The sequence below is a fragment of the Morone saxatilis genome, unplaced genomic scaffold (genome assembly GCF_004916995.1).
Source record: "Morone saxatilis isolate NCDOM2014 unplaced genomic scaffold, NCSU_SB_2.0 Contig14, whole genome shotgun sequence".
Lineage (NCBI taxonomy): Eukaryota > Metazoa > Chordata > Actinopteri > Moronidae > Morone > Morone saxatilis.
Genome location: NW_023339696.1, coordinates 13,216,401 through 13,230,813, shown reverse-complemented (window position 1 = coordinate 13,230,813; position 14,413 = coordinate 13,216,401). Strand labels below are relative to the sequence as shown.

At 42.7% G+C, this 14,413-nt stretch overlaps 1 protein-coding gene across 5 annotated transcripts in view; it reads left to right on the top strand.

The window, feature by feature from the left end:
- Window positions 1–5,459, top strand: part of LOC118322879 (BAH and coiled-coil domain-containing protein 1) — a 62,323-nt gene extending 56,864 nt beyond the window's left edge. For all 5 annotated transcript variants that reach the window (XM_035654721.1, XM_035654717.1, XM_035654718.1 and 2 more), the window contains 6 exons: window positions 700–808; window positions 953–1,069; window positions 1,171–1,332; window positions 1,469–2,706; window positions 2,920–3,156; window positions 3,293–5,459. In XM_035654721.1, the coding sequence (XP_035510614.1) occupies window positions 700–808; window positions 953–1,069; window positions 1,171–1,332; window positions 1,469–2,706; window positions 2,920–3,156; window positions 3,293–3,502 (2,073 nt within the window). In that variant the 3' untranslated portion in view covers window positions 3,503–5,459. The remainder of the gene's footprint in view (window positions 1–699; window positions 809–952; window positions 1,070–1,170; window positions 1,333–1,468; window positions 2,707–2,919; window positions 3,157–3,292) is intronic.
- Window positions 5,460–14,413: the final 8,954 nt, after the last annotated feature.

Here is a 14,413-nt window from a genome sequence, read left to right as displayed (position 1 = left end):
TCTAGTTCTCCCGGCAGTTCTACACACAGCACTTCTGGCAACTTATGTCTTGTCTAAACACTCATTGGATTGCAGCTGGTTCTAATTATTCCATACTTCCACTTTCTTGTCTTTAAATTAGTCCAAAAGCCATTTATTTAACTCTGACACCAATACCACGATTTCACCGTGCTCCCTCTCCCTTCCCCATACATACATACACACACGCCACACACGCGCGCGCGCGCGCCTGCGCGGCACACACTATCACACACACACACACACACATCCACACATCCACACCTCATCAGTCAAAGGGTCCCTCGCCATGGCAACAGTAAATGAAAGCAACCTGAAAGAGCCCCCAGTGAGTGGCGGATGCTGGGGCTGCCTGCATTGTTGGAGGGAGGATCTGGCAACCTGCAATCACAAGCCCTCTATTCAGACCCTCTTTAGTATTACTCAGCAAGTCAGGATTTACTGCATCATGGCTTCCGTTCTTTTCAGCCCTGACTGGCACATTGGCATGAGATAAGTGCCGCTTGGAAACGTGGCACAGTGGCTGCCCATGCACAATGCTCCATGGCTCTCACACTGTTTGTATGTGTGTATGTGAGTGTGTATACATGTATGTCTGTCTGTGTGTGTGTGTGTGTGTGTGTGTGTGTGTGTGTGTGCAGCCTGTAATGAATCTTAATTATGTTTTGGTCTGGCCTACAGGTCCTGGATATACGTCCAGAGTCAGAGACTATGCTCAGGGAAGGAACCAGGGTTTGTGCTTACTGGAGTGAACGCTCACGCTGCTTATACCCAGGCTATGTTCGCAGAGGTGAGACATCAGCTTTTTTTATCTCTGTTTTCCTATATATCCACTGTATCTTTAATTTTTTTGATTGTATGTATATACATTCACTTAATTTGCATTTGCCCATTTTCCTGCACGCCTAAGGAAGTACATGTATGTCTCTTGCAGTTGGTTCATCTGATGAAGGGAAGCAAGGAGGAGTGATGGTAGAGTTTGATGATGGAGACCGAGGGAAGATTTCTCTCCCAAACATCCGTCTCCTGCCTCCAGGATACCAGATTCACTGTGGGTGTCTCCTCTCTGTGTAACTGGGAATTTTCCATTTCATGTTGCAGTGTATTATCTACCTGTAAGTAAATGCTAATAATCTTCTACTTTTCCTTTAGGCGGGGAGTCATCTCCTGCCCTGCTGGTACCCGGCGGGACAACAGCCAAGAGAAGTTGTAGTCTGGAGCAGGCCCCAATCAGTGACAGACCATCTGACAGACTCAACACTATCAACAGTGTAATAAACAGCCAAACTCTAACTGTTCACAAAAGAAGACCAGGTAAGAATTAACCTCAGAAACTGTTGTGTTGGACAAGTGTACCTAATAAACTGGTCAGTGTACAGTATGTGCAAAAGAGACATAGTCACATTTCAGTCACATTGTATTACTTAAGCATGATTTTTCTTTATTCTAGGGAGACCAAAGGGTTCTGGGAAAAAACAAAAGCAGCAGCAGCAAGCTGAGAATGCCAATAAAAATCCCTCACCGTTCCTGGGTTGGCCTTTGTTGGCCAACACCAGGAAGAGGATGTCCGACAACTTATTTCAGCTGAACGGGGCACCCAGGAAGGCCATGAGAGGGAAAGAGGATGACCTGTTCCCCTTACCTCAGACCCAGCCACTGGCGTCCACCCCAGCCAAAGGCCTTTTCAGCAGCAGCTCCTTTGAGGTGGACTCCTTTAGCAGCATTGCAAATGGCTACTCATCTTTCTGTACTCAGTCTACAGGGCCAAGTCCAGGTTTATCTATGGGCCCCAGAAGTGGGCTGTATGGCCAGAGGCGCAGGCAAGATGAGCTTGTTATGCCAAGGGGCAGGAAGTCTGGACAAGAGTTCCTGGTTAAGTTAGACCATGAAGGAGTGACCTCTCCCAAGACAAAGAACAGCAAGGCTCTGCTGTTGCGAGGTGGATCTTCCAGTGTCAGTGGTATGCCCAGAACAGAGGCTTACTCTCACCCAGTCCTTCTGGTTAAAGACAACAAAAAGGGTGGTGCCTCCAGGGTAGAACTTCTTGTGAAAGGAACAACACCTCAAAGAAAGCCCTCCCTTCCTATGCGTCTGGGTGAATATAGCGACTTGGGTTTCAGCTATCACAGAGAGTGTCACAGCTCCTACTCTGATCTGGATGATGAAGAAGAAGAGAGGAGGAGAGCTGCACTGGCTGCTGCCTCAGGAGGATTAAGGACGGCTGGCCGCTTCCTGTCTCGTCTTTCTGTCTCCTCCTCTTCTTCTGGTTCTTCAAGCTCCTCCTCTTCAGGCTCTCTCTCTAGTTCTAGCCTGTGTTCCTCTGACAATGATTCTTCCTACAGCTCAGAGGATGAGGACAGTTCTACACTGATGCTTCAGAGTTGTATGTCTTCCCACCGGGGGCTCCTGCAACCCTCTGAACCCTCCACTTCTTCAAGGCCGCACCAGCACTCCTTTGTGGCCAAAGCTGTGGCTGTTTCTAATGCCAAAGGAGGTCCCCCTGACCAGGTCTCCAACAGCAAGTCCCTGAAGAGGAAAGAATGCAGCAGTTCCTCCTCTAAACCATGTAAGGATTTCTTGAAGAAACCTAGGATGCTCCCAGATGACACCTCATTTATTCCAAGGCCCAAAATGTCTGCATTCCTTGCAGGACGACAAATGTGGAGGTGGTCAGGAAACCCTACGCAGGTGAGAATAGTAGTAATGTTTCTGCTGCATACCATCAATGCAGCAAAGATTTGTACTTTTCTTTCATAGCATCAGTTCAGCTTTAAATACTAAATCACTAGAGGTCAAAAGAGGTAGTAGTAATAATAATAATAATAATAATAATAAAAATAATAAAAATAATAATAATAATAATAATCAAAGAGATTAATCCAAATGTCTGGTTTTCCACAGCGACGAGGTCTAAAGGGCAAGGCCAGGAAGCTTTACTATAAGGCCATTGTGCGAGGCAGAGACACAGTGAGAGTGGGAGATTGTGCTGTATTCCTCTCAGCTGGACGCCCTAACCTACCATACGTAGGTCGAATTGAAAACTTCTGGGAATCCTGGACCTCCAGCATGGTGGTCAAAGTAAAGTGGTTCTATCACCCTGAAGAGACCAAGCTTGGCAAGAGGCATAGAGATGGCAAGGTGAGTCATGATATATGTTACAATTTTATGTAGTTTATTCATTTAAAGCATATGAAACTTTCACATGACATTATTCTTTCTTTGCTTTTTACATACAGTATAATGATGCAACTAACCCTGTCTTTTCCCTATCCAGCATGCCCTGTACCAGTCATGTCATGAGGATGAGAATGACGTCCAGACAATCTCTCATAAGTGCCAGGTGGTGAGCAGGGAGGAGTATGAGTGTCTGACTCGCAATCAGAAGCCGAACAGTACCTCCCCAGACCTCTACTACCTGGCTGGGACGTATGACCCCACCACTGGTCAGTTGGTCACTGCTGATGGGGTTTCCATCCTGTGCTGAACCTCCATGAGGACACTACTGAAGGACCCCTTTGGAGGAAGAATAGAAGTCCATGACTTTTCCTACAAGACCCTCCAGCCTTGGAAGACAACAAGTGTTCCTTGGGTATGCCTCAAGGACCCATGGACTAAATGTCAGCACCAAAGCAGGGCTGTCTGAGGTTACACACTGGAGTCTACTGGCGTCTAACCTTCCTCAAAGTGACGGGGATGTCGATAACTGGTTAATCCTTTCAAAAATCATAGTAGTAAGTCTGGGTCTTCCTGGGCAAATTCAATAAGTGGAGTTTAAGTTGTCTAACTAATCTCTTTTTAATGGATCCATGTGATTGACAGCTTCATAACTGGTTTTAAGACTCATATTTCCAGCTCCTATCATATGTCACCAAAAGAGAGCTGCGATTACATTTGACTGTGCAAAGTACGATGAGGCTGAAAAGTCTCTGCGGACCAATTCTTAAAAGGTAGCCTTACCTAAGGGAAGAATGGAAATGAAAGTGAGGCATGGGCCTCTCCCTAGACTTCTTCATTCCAGGGAAGTTACAAACATGTAAAGGATGTAAAGTTGATGTCTGTAAATATTTTGAATTTTTCCCAATCAAGCCATACACTTCAGTACCTCTCGCCTGTCTTAACTGTTCAGGTGTACATTGTACAGTTCAATTATTGTATTGTTGTCTGTTGTCTATATGTACATAAAAGCTATTTTATATAGGAGTTTATTGTATATATGAGATGTATCTTTCCATGTTTGCGATTGATTTATTTTTATATGGGTGTAGAAAACATTACGTTGTTTTTCTTTTGCTTTGGGAAGTCAAGATTGGAGTTGTTAGTGTTGCACTGCATATGCCCTGCTGAGACAGAGAGACAGACAGAGCACAAACAAAGACAGAAGGATTTAGTCTATAACAGGACAAGACTCACTTTCTGAGAGAGAGGGGTCATCCTGTTTAAAAAATAGGTCAACTGGCTTTTTGTAAAAGTGTTCTGTTACTTCGCATTTTGTTATCCTACACACCTTTTTATTTATGTACCTCTCAGTTGGTCATCATCACAAGGCAGATCCCACTGGACTGCAATCACGGGTCAAAAATGATTTAAGATTAATGATATGAGTATACCATTTTGACACAATATTTGTGTGCGATGAGGGTCCTGGCATCACTATAATCATGTCCACACAAATCAATTTAGAACAAGACTGGGTCTTTTAATGAAAATGTGTTAAATGTGCATTGTACTCATGACTGCATACTTTAGCACATTATGACCTACAAAATACCAAAGTGTCTTTAATATCTTTATTTTCCTTTATTTAAATTTAACATTATGTCAAGCACCTGTACTGAACTCAAATCAGAAATCACTGGTAACTTATAGAATACTTGTCCTCCACTATGTGCATATATATTGGCTTTGCATTGTGACAATGGTTTCTTGCACATTTACCTGCAGTTTTGTTTAGTGCAAACATATGCAGCAAAAGGCCACCTAGGAGTGTGACTATGAAGGTCAAGGTACTGACAAAGTAAGATGTTGAGTACTGACAATTTGTTGGAATTAGTCTATTTCAGTTTCATCAGCCATCTGTGTCTATTTTGTACAGTACACGCACATACTCAATGCTAACTGTGAAGGACAATCAGATTCACAAAGCAATGGACATAGAGTAGGTTCACTCAATCTGAAAATTACTTAAGTTTATTTAATTTGTGCCAAGTACATTTTGTCTATTTTTGTCTTGTTTGATATGCAATCCTTTGTTCACAAAGTTTTATTTTGTTCGCCAACATTTTATTTATTGTCATTGTTGCTGTTTGTTCATGCCAAGAGCGCTTTATGAGAATGTGACATTGTTTTTCTTGGTGTGATGTCGCATTTGCATTTCTTAAATAAAACTGGTCTTGTAGGGGCCATCTAGTGAAAAGAAATAAAGCAACACTGGATTCTTCTCATCCAAAACCCTCTGTGAATTAATTCTATTATTCTGGCTGTGTCCCCTTCATCTTATTGCACCTGCCATTTCCCATCAACACATTTATGTTAAACCCAGAATTTTTGCACCTACTACTGTTTTCAAAGCTTTTTCTTTTTTTTTAATCAGACTTTTAGAAACAATTATTTTGCTGCTTTAAAAACAGAAATAGCGACGGTGGGTGTCAGAAACGAACAGGGTAAGACATTTCCGACGGTCCACTTGAATTCTGGAATAGGTGATTTGAGCAAGGTTTTGATATTGCCTTTGAAAGAGAATAAATTGAATTTTGTCATTGAAATGGGTCAAAGAGACGCAAGATTGATACCAAAGAGACACTGTTTTAAGAACAAACTAGCCCAGTTCACATGCATTAGACAGAATTTTATGGTGTTTTTAAAAGAAAGAAAAAAAGTGCAAAAGCTTACCCTTTAACACAAATGGAGTAACTGGTTCAGACAGAGTTCTTACATTGTGCATGTCATCAGCTAAACAGTAACAACAATCACCAGGCGAATCAACAAGTCCACAAGGAGTCTTTCTGACAAACTTGGACTCGTTTTTTTTTTTTATTTGTGCTGGCTTTGCTGCAACTGGTTATATTGTTTTTTCCTACCTATATTACACGGGTGAATTCCCCCCTAACCATCCCCCAGCCTCCACCTGTTCTAGTTTCTTATTACTAGACGTGGTGATGGCAGCTCTTGCCTTGTTGTGCATTATGTATATCACATATCTCATTAATATATGTGTGCTGGGTTCTGTTTTTTATACCCCATTGGGAGTTTTAATGTGCTCCCCTTAGAATTTTGAGGCTACTTGAATTCATTTGTAAAGCACCATCGAGCACAAGGCCCTTTTTCTGCCAAATTCTTTTATTTGTTGCAATAAATCCTTTGATGTAAGTGTCTCTGGCTGAACTAAGTTTATGTGAGCTTTGAGTTCCTTAGTAAATAGAGACAGATCTGTCACAGCATCAAATAAAGCCTACTGGGTTTAGCTGCCAAGCTCTGTAAATATGATGTTGACTGACTGAATTTCGTGATTCATGATAAAGTACATTTGCCTATTTTCTTTTTTAAATTAACTGGTTCTTTGTTGGTGTATCTTTGGGGTTAGGGAAAGCCAGGAGATCGGCCCAAAAGCTAACTAAAACTATTATTTTGTCCCAAGCCCTTGAAAGAAGTCTGTCAGCATTCAGTGTGTTAATGTTTTCAAGATTTGTAAATGTGTAATTTCTGTATTTGTGCTGCAATTTTTACTAATACATCTGTGGTATAGGATCAAGATTTTTATAAATGAATAAATACCATAACAAAAAATGTAAGATTTTATTCAAATTGAATGTTTGTTTCTGATCAAAATAAAGGGATTTATATATATACATTTTTCACATCTCTTAAATGAAGCACAAATGTAAAGAAGGCCGCTCTCTAGTGGAGCAAAAAGCACACTACATCACACACAATAATCTTATTAATTTTCTGAAACAAAGACACTGTATTAGGATTTTTTAATATACAGTGGTGCACAAAATTCCAGCAGTAATATGAACCCTTCTCCATTCAGTGCCTGGAGCAGCAGGTATATTCCTCTATCCCACCACACTAACTATAACCTACAGCATCTGTCCATTTGGATACATGTTCATCAGCTTTAACAAAGCCAATCTCTGTAACCTGAATCAGTGAAACAACCACTAGCTAGGCCTAAAGGAGACACAATATGGGTCAGTGACCTTTCTCTGCAAGCCCAGGGGTCTTTTTGTCCTGCATGGAGCCCCAGCGCTACTACCCCTCCCCCTAATGCCCAGACAGGGGCTAATGGGCACATCAGTCATCTCCAACAGCGGCCCAGTGAACACAAACAGCTCTGTTTACCACCACAACCTTTAGTGTTGACTATAGCCACTGCTCCGTGTCTGAGCCATGGCCCTTCCTGCATCCACAGCATGGGATGGACTCTCTTCACCACTGGAGCTGAAGATGGGGTTAAGAATGAGTGTGTGGGGGTGTTCAGGTTATTATCATGTTTTGAGAGGGTTTTGCTTCATTACTTCTCTGTGCTTAGACACAGTCAAGATAAGATTAATCAGGGATCCAATAAGGACAATTTAAGTTGTGCTTAAGATATTTTTGCCAAATTATGCACTCTAACTCCAGCTAAACAGGCTATATCTGTGAGAAAGTCACTAAAACAGGTCAATGCACCAAAGTTGCAAAATTTCTTTCCTCATTTTAAAGTCTGCAACCTGGATTCTGTTACCTCTCACTCGACAGACTGATCTGCCTGCCTTATTTTTCAGTGCCTGTCTGGTTCAACTCGCTCAGCATCTAGACTGTGTTGCTCAGTGTCAACAGGAGGAATGCTTTCCTGCACAAATATCTACACCTCATAAATGTCTCGCCCTCTGCTTGACCCTGTCTGGCCTCTGACTGCGAGGGGGTTGAACAGGGGACAGACAGCTCGGCGAGTGTGTGTGTGTGTGCGTGTAGCAGTGGGGTTGAGGTGAGGTCTTGGGTCTTAACAAGGTGCTGGGAGAAGAGAGTAGGACAAACAAATCACTCAGACGCTGACTGCTTCTTCTTAAAGGGCACTAAAGCCTGTTTTTTAGTGTATCAATTATGGAACAGTAACAGCAACTGTGGAATAACCTCAACTATACTGTATGCAGAAGTAACACAGGCGCTTTCAAGCAATTTCTCTATGTAGTGGAGCAAAAGTGCAGCCTCAGCGTGAAAAACATAGAAGGTCTTTGATGTCCACATTTGGATTTATACAAGTATTAAAGGGTGAGACTTGCAGATGAGAGAAATATGGTAGTGTAGTGTATATAAAAAGTGTAAATGCAAGAAGGAAAATTACAGCCAGGTTTGAGAGCCTTTCAGCTCAATCTGATGGTAAACAACATAATTTTGTTCAGCAATGGATTCAAGACTGAGTCTTGAAATAACTTGAAGTGCATGAAACCTTCACAAGCTGAATGTGTGTGCGTGTTTACAGCAGGCATTATGGAAGGCTTCCAGGGGTGAATTGAATGCTGAACCACATGCTGTTTGCAAATACCTGCACTTCCTTATAGGAATACACTGGACTAATGCATACTCCTGTGTTGCACAGACACATATGCCAACACACAGTCAAATCACTAACTGTGCTGTGTGTTGCTTGCCGTGGCCCAGATCCAGCCATGCCACCCCTAATCCATTTCTCTGTTACTCATTATTAGTGGCTTGTAAAGATTCTGTATCAGCTATGCTACAAGAGCTTTTCACAGTATTACATGGGATTACTGTTGCTCCTCGCTACATATGTTGCTCACAAACTCTGATGTAACATTGCCACCCTGTTTACATGGCGCCGAAAAAATAACAAATCCGTGACTCATTATCAGGGTCTTCCCTCTTTTTGTTTGTGGGGTTAAGATTGTGTCACATCCTCTTTTATCCAAAAATCATCACTCTAACACTTTTCCATGTCTTTCCTTCTGTTGTGTGATACAGCAGTAGTGTGTTCATGAATGAATGAAAGAGGAAAATGAAAACAGAGGAGAAATCAGCATTTTCATATGAGTATACAATTTGGGGAGGATAGTCCACACAAGTTCAGGTTAAGAGAAAAGGGGGATTTCATAGCCACATGGCCCCAAACTATCTCAGATATGTATCTGACCTAAACTGCTTACCCCTAATGTATTCATCTGGTTTGGCAGGAATCACAGTCATGCGTAATCAGGGGATGGATGGTGTTTGTAAATGGGTCTAAATCCAAAAGATCAAATATTTCCCAGCCTCAATTTTGTGCACATGACCTAGCTGTGGAAAAAAGAAGGAAGGCTGCGCAGTCGGTCAGAGGGGATGGTTGTCACTTGTAGCTCCTAAATTGACTGCAACACCTACATGAATCTGGGTTTGGTCTAACACATATGGATGTCTTCCTGTGTCCCTCTTGTCAAGTTACAAAACGACACGGTGCCAACAGCCGCAGTTGTTCTCTCACTGTCCACAGTACTCCACTGACCCAACAAAAGCAGGAAAAGTTACAGCCTGTCATAAAAGGGGTCAGGCGCCTTCTCGCACTATCCCATTTGTAAGTGCAGGACAGCTGGAAATGCTCTATATCTCATAAATAATAAAGACCATTGGCCCTCTTAGGAGGGAGATCAGCTTCAAGCTCAATTAATCAGTTCCATTCAAAATCTAATAAAATTACACCATTTGGTTGATGATTTACCCATAAGCTAGTATTAAGATTTCAAATGTGAGAAACTGGGATATGGGGTAGCAGGTATGATTCTTGTTTCAACTCTGGTAATCATCCGTCTTATAAAAAATAAAAATATAGAGGTCAGGTATTGTATAGGAAACTGAGGCTGGGGTAGAGCATTTCGTTCTTTCACAATACACCCACACCTTCCTGTGTAGTGGTGTTTGTGCATTCCTGTGTCGACAACCCCTGCGTCTAGTTCTCTGGGGTGTTTACCCCCTCTCACGGTAGCAGGGAAGCAGCTCCCGCCATCCCATCTCTGTTTACATTGCTCTTCTCCTCTATTTACTCTGTGCTCCAGCGCCCTGGCGCACCGCGCTCCAAACAGCTGTTCCATTATGGAGGGAGCAGGCGCTTCAACCGCACAGTGCTGCCACACAGCTCTCTCTGACAGCCCACCATGATGACTGCCTGGCTCCGCTGGCACGCCTGCCATTGTTGCCATAAAGCTCAGTCTCCTTCAATGCCAGAGTGGCTTCTGGGCATAGAGTCAGCCAGGGCAACTGTCAGAGATTGTCTTCAAACCGCAAGACAAATTTGCCAAGTTCAGCTTTTGATTAAGTGTCTCCATATGGGATGCAGTTTTGTGGTGATTTAAACAAGCAGCAATCATATCCAGATTATCTAGAATAAACTGGCAAAACTATATTTACAATGAAACAGGGCTATTACAGTATGTCATTACAAAGCATACTGCATTTTCATCATATTGGCAGTACCCTATATAGCCTGCTCTTACATGACATCATCCATAGGGGCCATTATCCTGCAGAGCATGAGGAGCCCTTCTCTGAAATGTTTTGCCTGGCTTGCTGTCAGGTAAAAGAAAGACTATTGTCTAACTGACTGCCTTAGGGTCATACCATACCATGAATCTCCAGTGAATTATTTTTTACCATTGCATGTTCTTTTTCCTGCTAGTGTGCACAGCTGGTGCTGAGTCAGGAGACAGGAAACCAGGGAGAAAGGCCACCAAGCATCCCCAGGCTCCCTGCGGACTGCTGCAGGGCCTTGTGGCTACACGGACAGGAGACACTCCATTTATCACAATACAATAGATACGGCTTGGAGCCAGTGGAACATGGGCCTGTCTGGGTTCTTCATGTCTATACAAGTGCTAATATGTGAACTGGCATCAGCGTGCATGTGCATGTCTTCCTCTCTAGTTGTGTTTGTGTATGCATGATTAGAGGTGTTTCATAAAGCATGATACACAGTGCCTTCTCAAATATCAAATGATTAACGTCAGACTAAGTTACACATTTAAAAAACTGGTTCAAATTTCATCCTTTGAGTGTACAGTAATTCTGACTTGAGTGATATGAATGACAAAACAACCACTTAATGCTGCTATGGCAACAGTATATGGTGCAAAATCCACAAACATCAACCATGCTTCACACAGGCCACTACACCACTCACCAAAGGGCTATAGATACCCCTCCTTCTCAACTACATGGACTTCTGGTTCAATTTGTATGGGCAAAATACTGCTAAAATTATCGCCTCACTCCCTCTTCCCTGCATCTGTTCTATTCCCTTTTAGCTAATTGCATTTTTATGGTGCAACAAATTAGTTTGAACTTACACTAACATGGAGGTTTATGCAGAAAAGTCACCAGGATGGCAGTAAAACACCCTGTTCTTTGAACGTCAGACAGAAGAATGAACTCATGGTACATTTGATTAACAGGTAAGGCTGATCATATTGCTCTCTCGTGAAAGCTGCCTGATAAAAGTGAAAATAAGAGAAGAAAATAGAAAGAAAAAAAAATACAAAGAGGAAAATCCTAGGATGCAGACGGTTGTAACAACTGATGCACTGTTGCACATTCACCTCAGGGTGATGAAGACACATGCATAAGTTGCTGCACAGACACACACACGCGCAGAACCTCTTCCTCCTATCTGGCCTAGCCTTGTAGTAGCCTGACCCATGATGAAAAAGGATATCAGCGTGTATAATGGCACGAGTGGTGAGTGAGCGTATTAAGGAGAGAGACATACAGAGACAGCCTGTGTGTGTATAAAAGTGCCAGTCATAGCAGGATATAAAAGAATTCTGCCCAGCTGCCAGGCCCCCAGCGCTGGTTGCCAGAGCCCTTAAACACATCCATGTCCTTCACTGGATGGCTCTGCTCTCCTCTCCTCCTCGAATATATCTAGCACTTTAAAAATATACAATCTGCTTAGATACTAGGCAGTCATAAGCTCCATGACTGGCACTTGGACATCTTATCAACACGAGTTGAAGCCCCTGGGCAACTAAGCCAGGCTTTGATCAGACATTTTGGAGACATCTCTCATTTTCTTCAAACAAATCCATTGGGGTTGGTGTGCTAAATTTGAAACAAACTAAAAGCACTAAATGTACCTTGTGATACAGGAAACAGAGGCACAGCCATATACGGGCTGTTTAATAAAGAGGTGAGAGGCTGAAAAACAATCTGCATGTGTGAGTGAGGAAGAGAAAAATTTGACAAAATTTAAAAAGAGAGGCGAGGACAAGAAAAAAAAAGGTGAAGAGAAATTCTGTCAGAGAGAGGAGAGGGAAGAGCACAGCATGCATGGGCTGCGCTATGAGATCAACTGACAAACATCTCTGCAACCTTGGCAGAGGTAAATCAGCATCCATCCCCTGAATGGCCTGTGACAGTTGTTATGTACAGAGACCCAATTTCACCTTATATCTTCTCTTGAATTTTAGCCCTGCTACCTGTCAGTGGGAGAGAAAAAGAAAGTGAGTGAATGAAAGAAAGAGATAGAAAAGTCGGGCACGGGGCCTGCTGCTGAACAGTAGGGGAGAAAGTGAAAGAAAAAGAGAAAGAGAAAGATGTAGACAAGAAAGAAAATGAAACCTAAATGGACCAATTCAGCTGGCGGAGCCACACAGAGAATTCACCTGAGGGCAGCCTCATGCCCTGTTTGTGTCTCCATGGAAACGGGCCTCCTGAGTGTGGCTTCTGTACAGACTGACAGTAGTCCAGCTAGCTAGTCCTGCTATTGATTTCCACACAATTTCGCTGACTAGATCAGTGGAAAAAGCTAGCCTCTGGTCAAGTCCTCTGCTGCACACAAAACTGGTGTGGACGACGGCAGAAAGCCGCTTTGTATTCTTGTCAATGTTTAGATTAATTTCTAAACTGTAGTATTTTTTGTATTTCAAGAAACATTTCACATGTGCACTATGCATTCCTTTACTCCTTTCTAATGTATAGGTCCCAGCACATCAGATAAAATATCTTTCAGCCGCTACCAGGCATTTGCCCAGGAAATCTCCAGCTTTGAATATATTTAGTTTTAAAGACTTCAACCAACTGGGTTAAAGGCTTGATAACATCTTATAGTCTGTGCCTTGAGATATAAATACATCTACAGTACAGGGCATATCTGTTTTGTATCCTGCATGGTTTCAAGCCCTGAGGCAAGGCTTCTCTGTCATCTCTCCCCACTCAGCTCCACTTCCCTTGCTATCCTGACCATAGGAACCAGATCAGAGGCTCAAGATGGCCTTTATCTGGGGTGTATTGGCCAGTGTCAGCTTACAGGCCCCACTCTGTACACACGGCACATTATGGAAGTTTTAATAGGTGATCAGAGCAGCTGTTGCCAGCACAGCGTTGATTTACTGTGGCTAAGAGAGGGCTTAATGACTATAGAGGCAGACAGCTCTTAACCCTTTGATGTGCATTGGATAATGTAATAGGATCAGGTAGCCCCCTGGGAAAGTTGCATATGCTCATGCACTAACATAAGCACACACTAGCACAACCGCTTTTGGAATACAATTACACTGTCTGAAAGCTCCTTAATAAGAGAGTGCCAACCTCTTAGTGTTAAGCTAGGTTTATGCTTGACGCAGGGTTCCCGGTGCAAGGGTGTGTACGCCAAAAATTACATCATCACGCCTCTTGCGTTGGGTGCGAAGGCCTCTTTTGGTCATGCACCTACGAAGCTTTGCACCTAGACGCACGCTGCGCTTTTCATTTCAAGATGGTAGTGTTCGAAGTAGACTAGCCGAACAGGTTGGCTTCTACAGACATCTTTATGACCCTTCATTGAGAGACAACCGGGACAGCTGCTCTTTTCTATATTCTTTTTATTTTAGGTTTACAACACATTTTAATAATATTAAGTTGTTGTATTCACAATGATTGTGTCTGAGGCTTATCTATTCTTTTTACTGCAAACATTTGCACAAACACTGTACTTTTGTCTATTTAATATAAATAAACCGATCAATGCATCCTCAGCATTGAGGAGCTGTAGGTCAGCGTTCGCCATGTTCTTTTGTTAAACACTTGTTGACTTCTTGCTTTCTCACAGAATGTTTTTTTTGTTTACACCCTGCCGTGTTGAAGAATTGATGCAGCGAACAACGCGTTGAGCATAAAGGCTGCTGAGCATGCTCTGAGGAGGCCGCACCATGGTGACTTACGTGAACATAAACAAAGCTTTATACAGTAGAAAAACAACATATGGGTTTGACTAGTCATGGCTTGTGACACGCTTGTAATGTCCAAGCATGAACATATAAACACACACACAAACACACATCCACACATAGTTGTGTTACTTGCTGACAGGTGGTGCATGCTCAAGGAAATACAAGCTTACCCAGCACAAACAGCCCCAGTAGGCTTAGCACTTCAGCAGAGAGCAATTGGA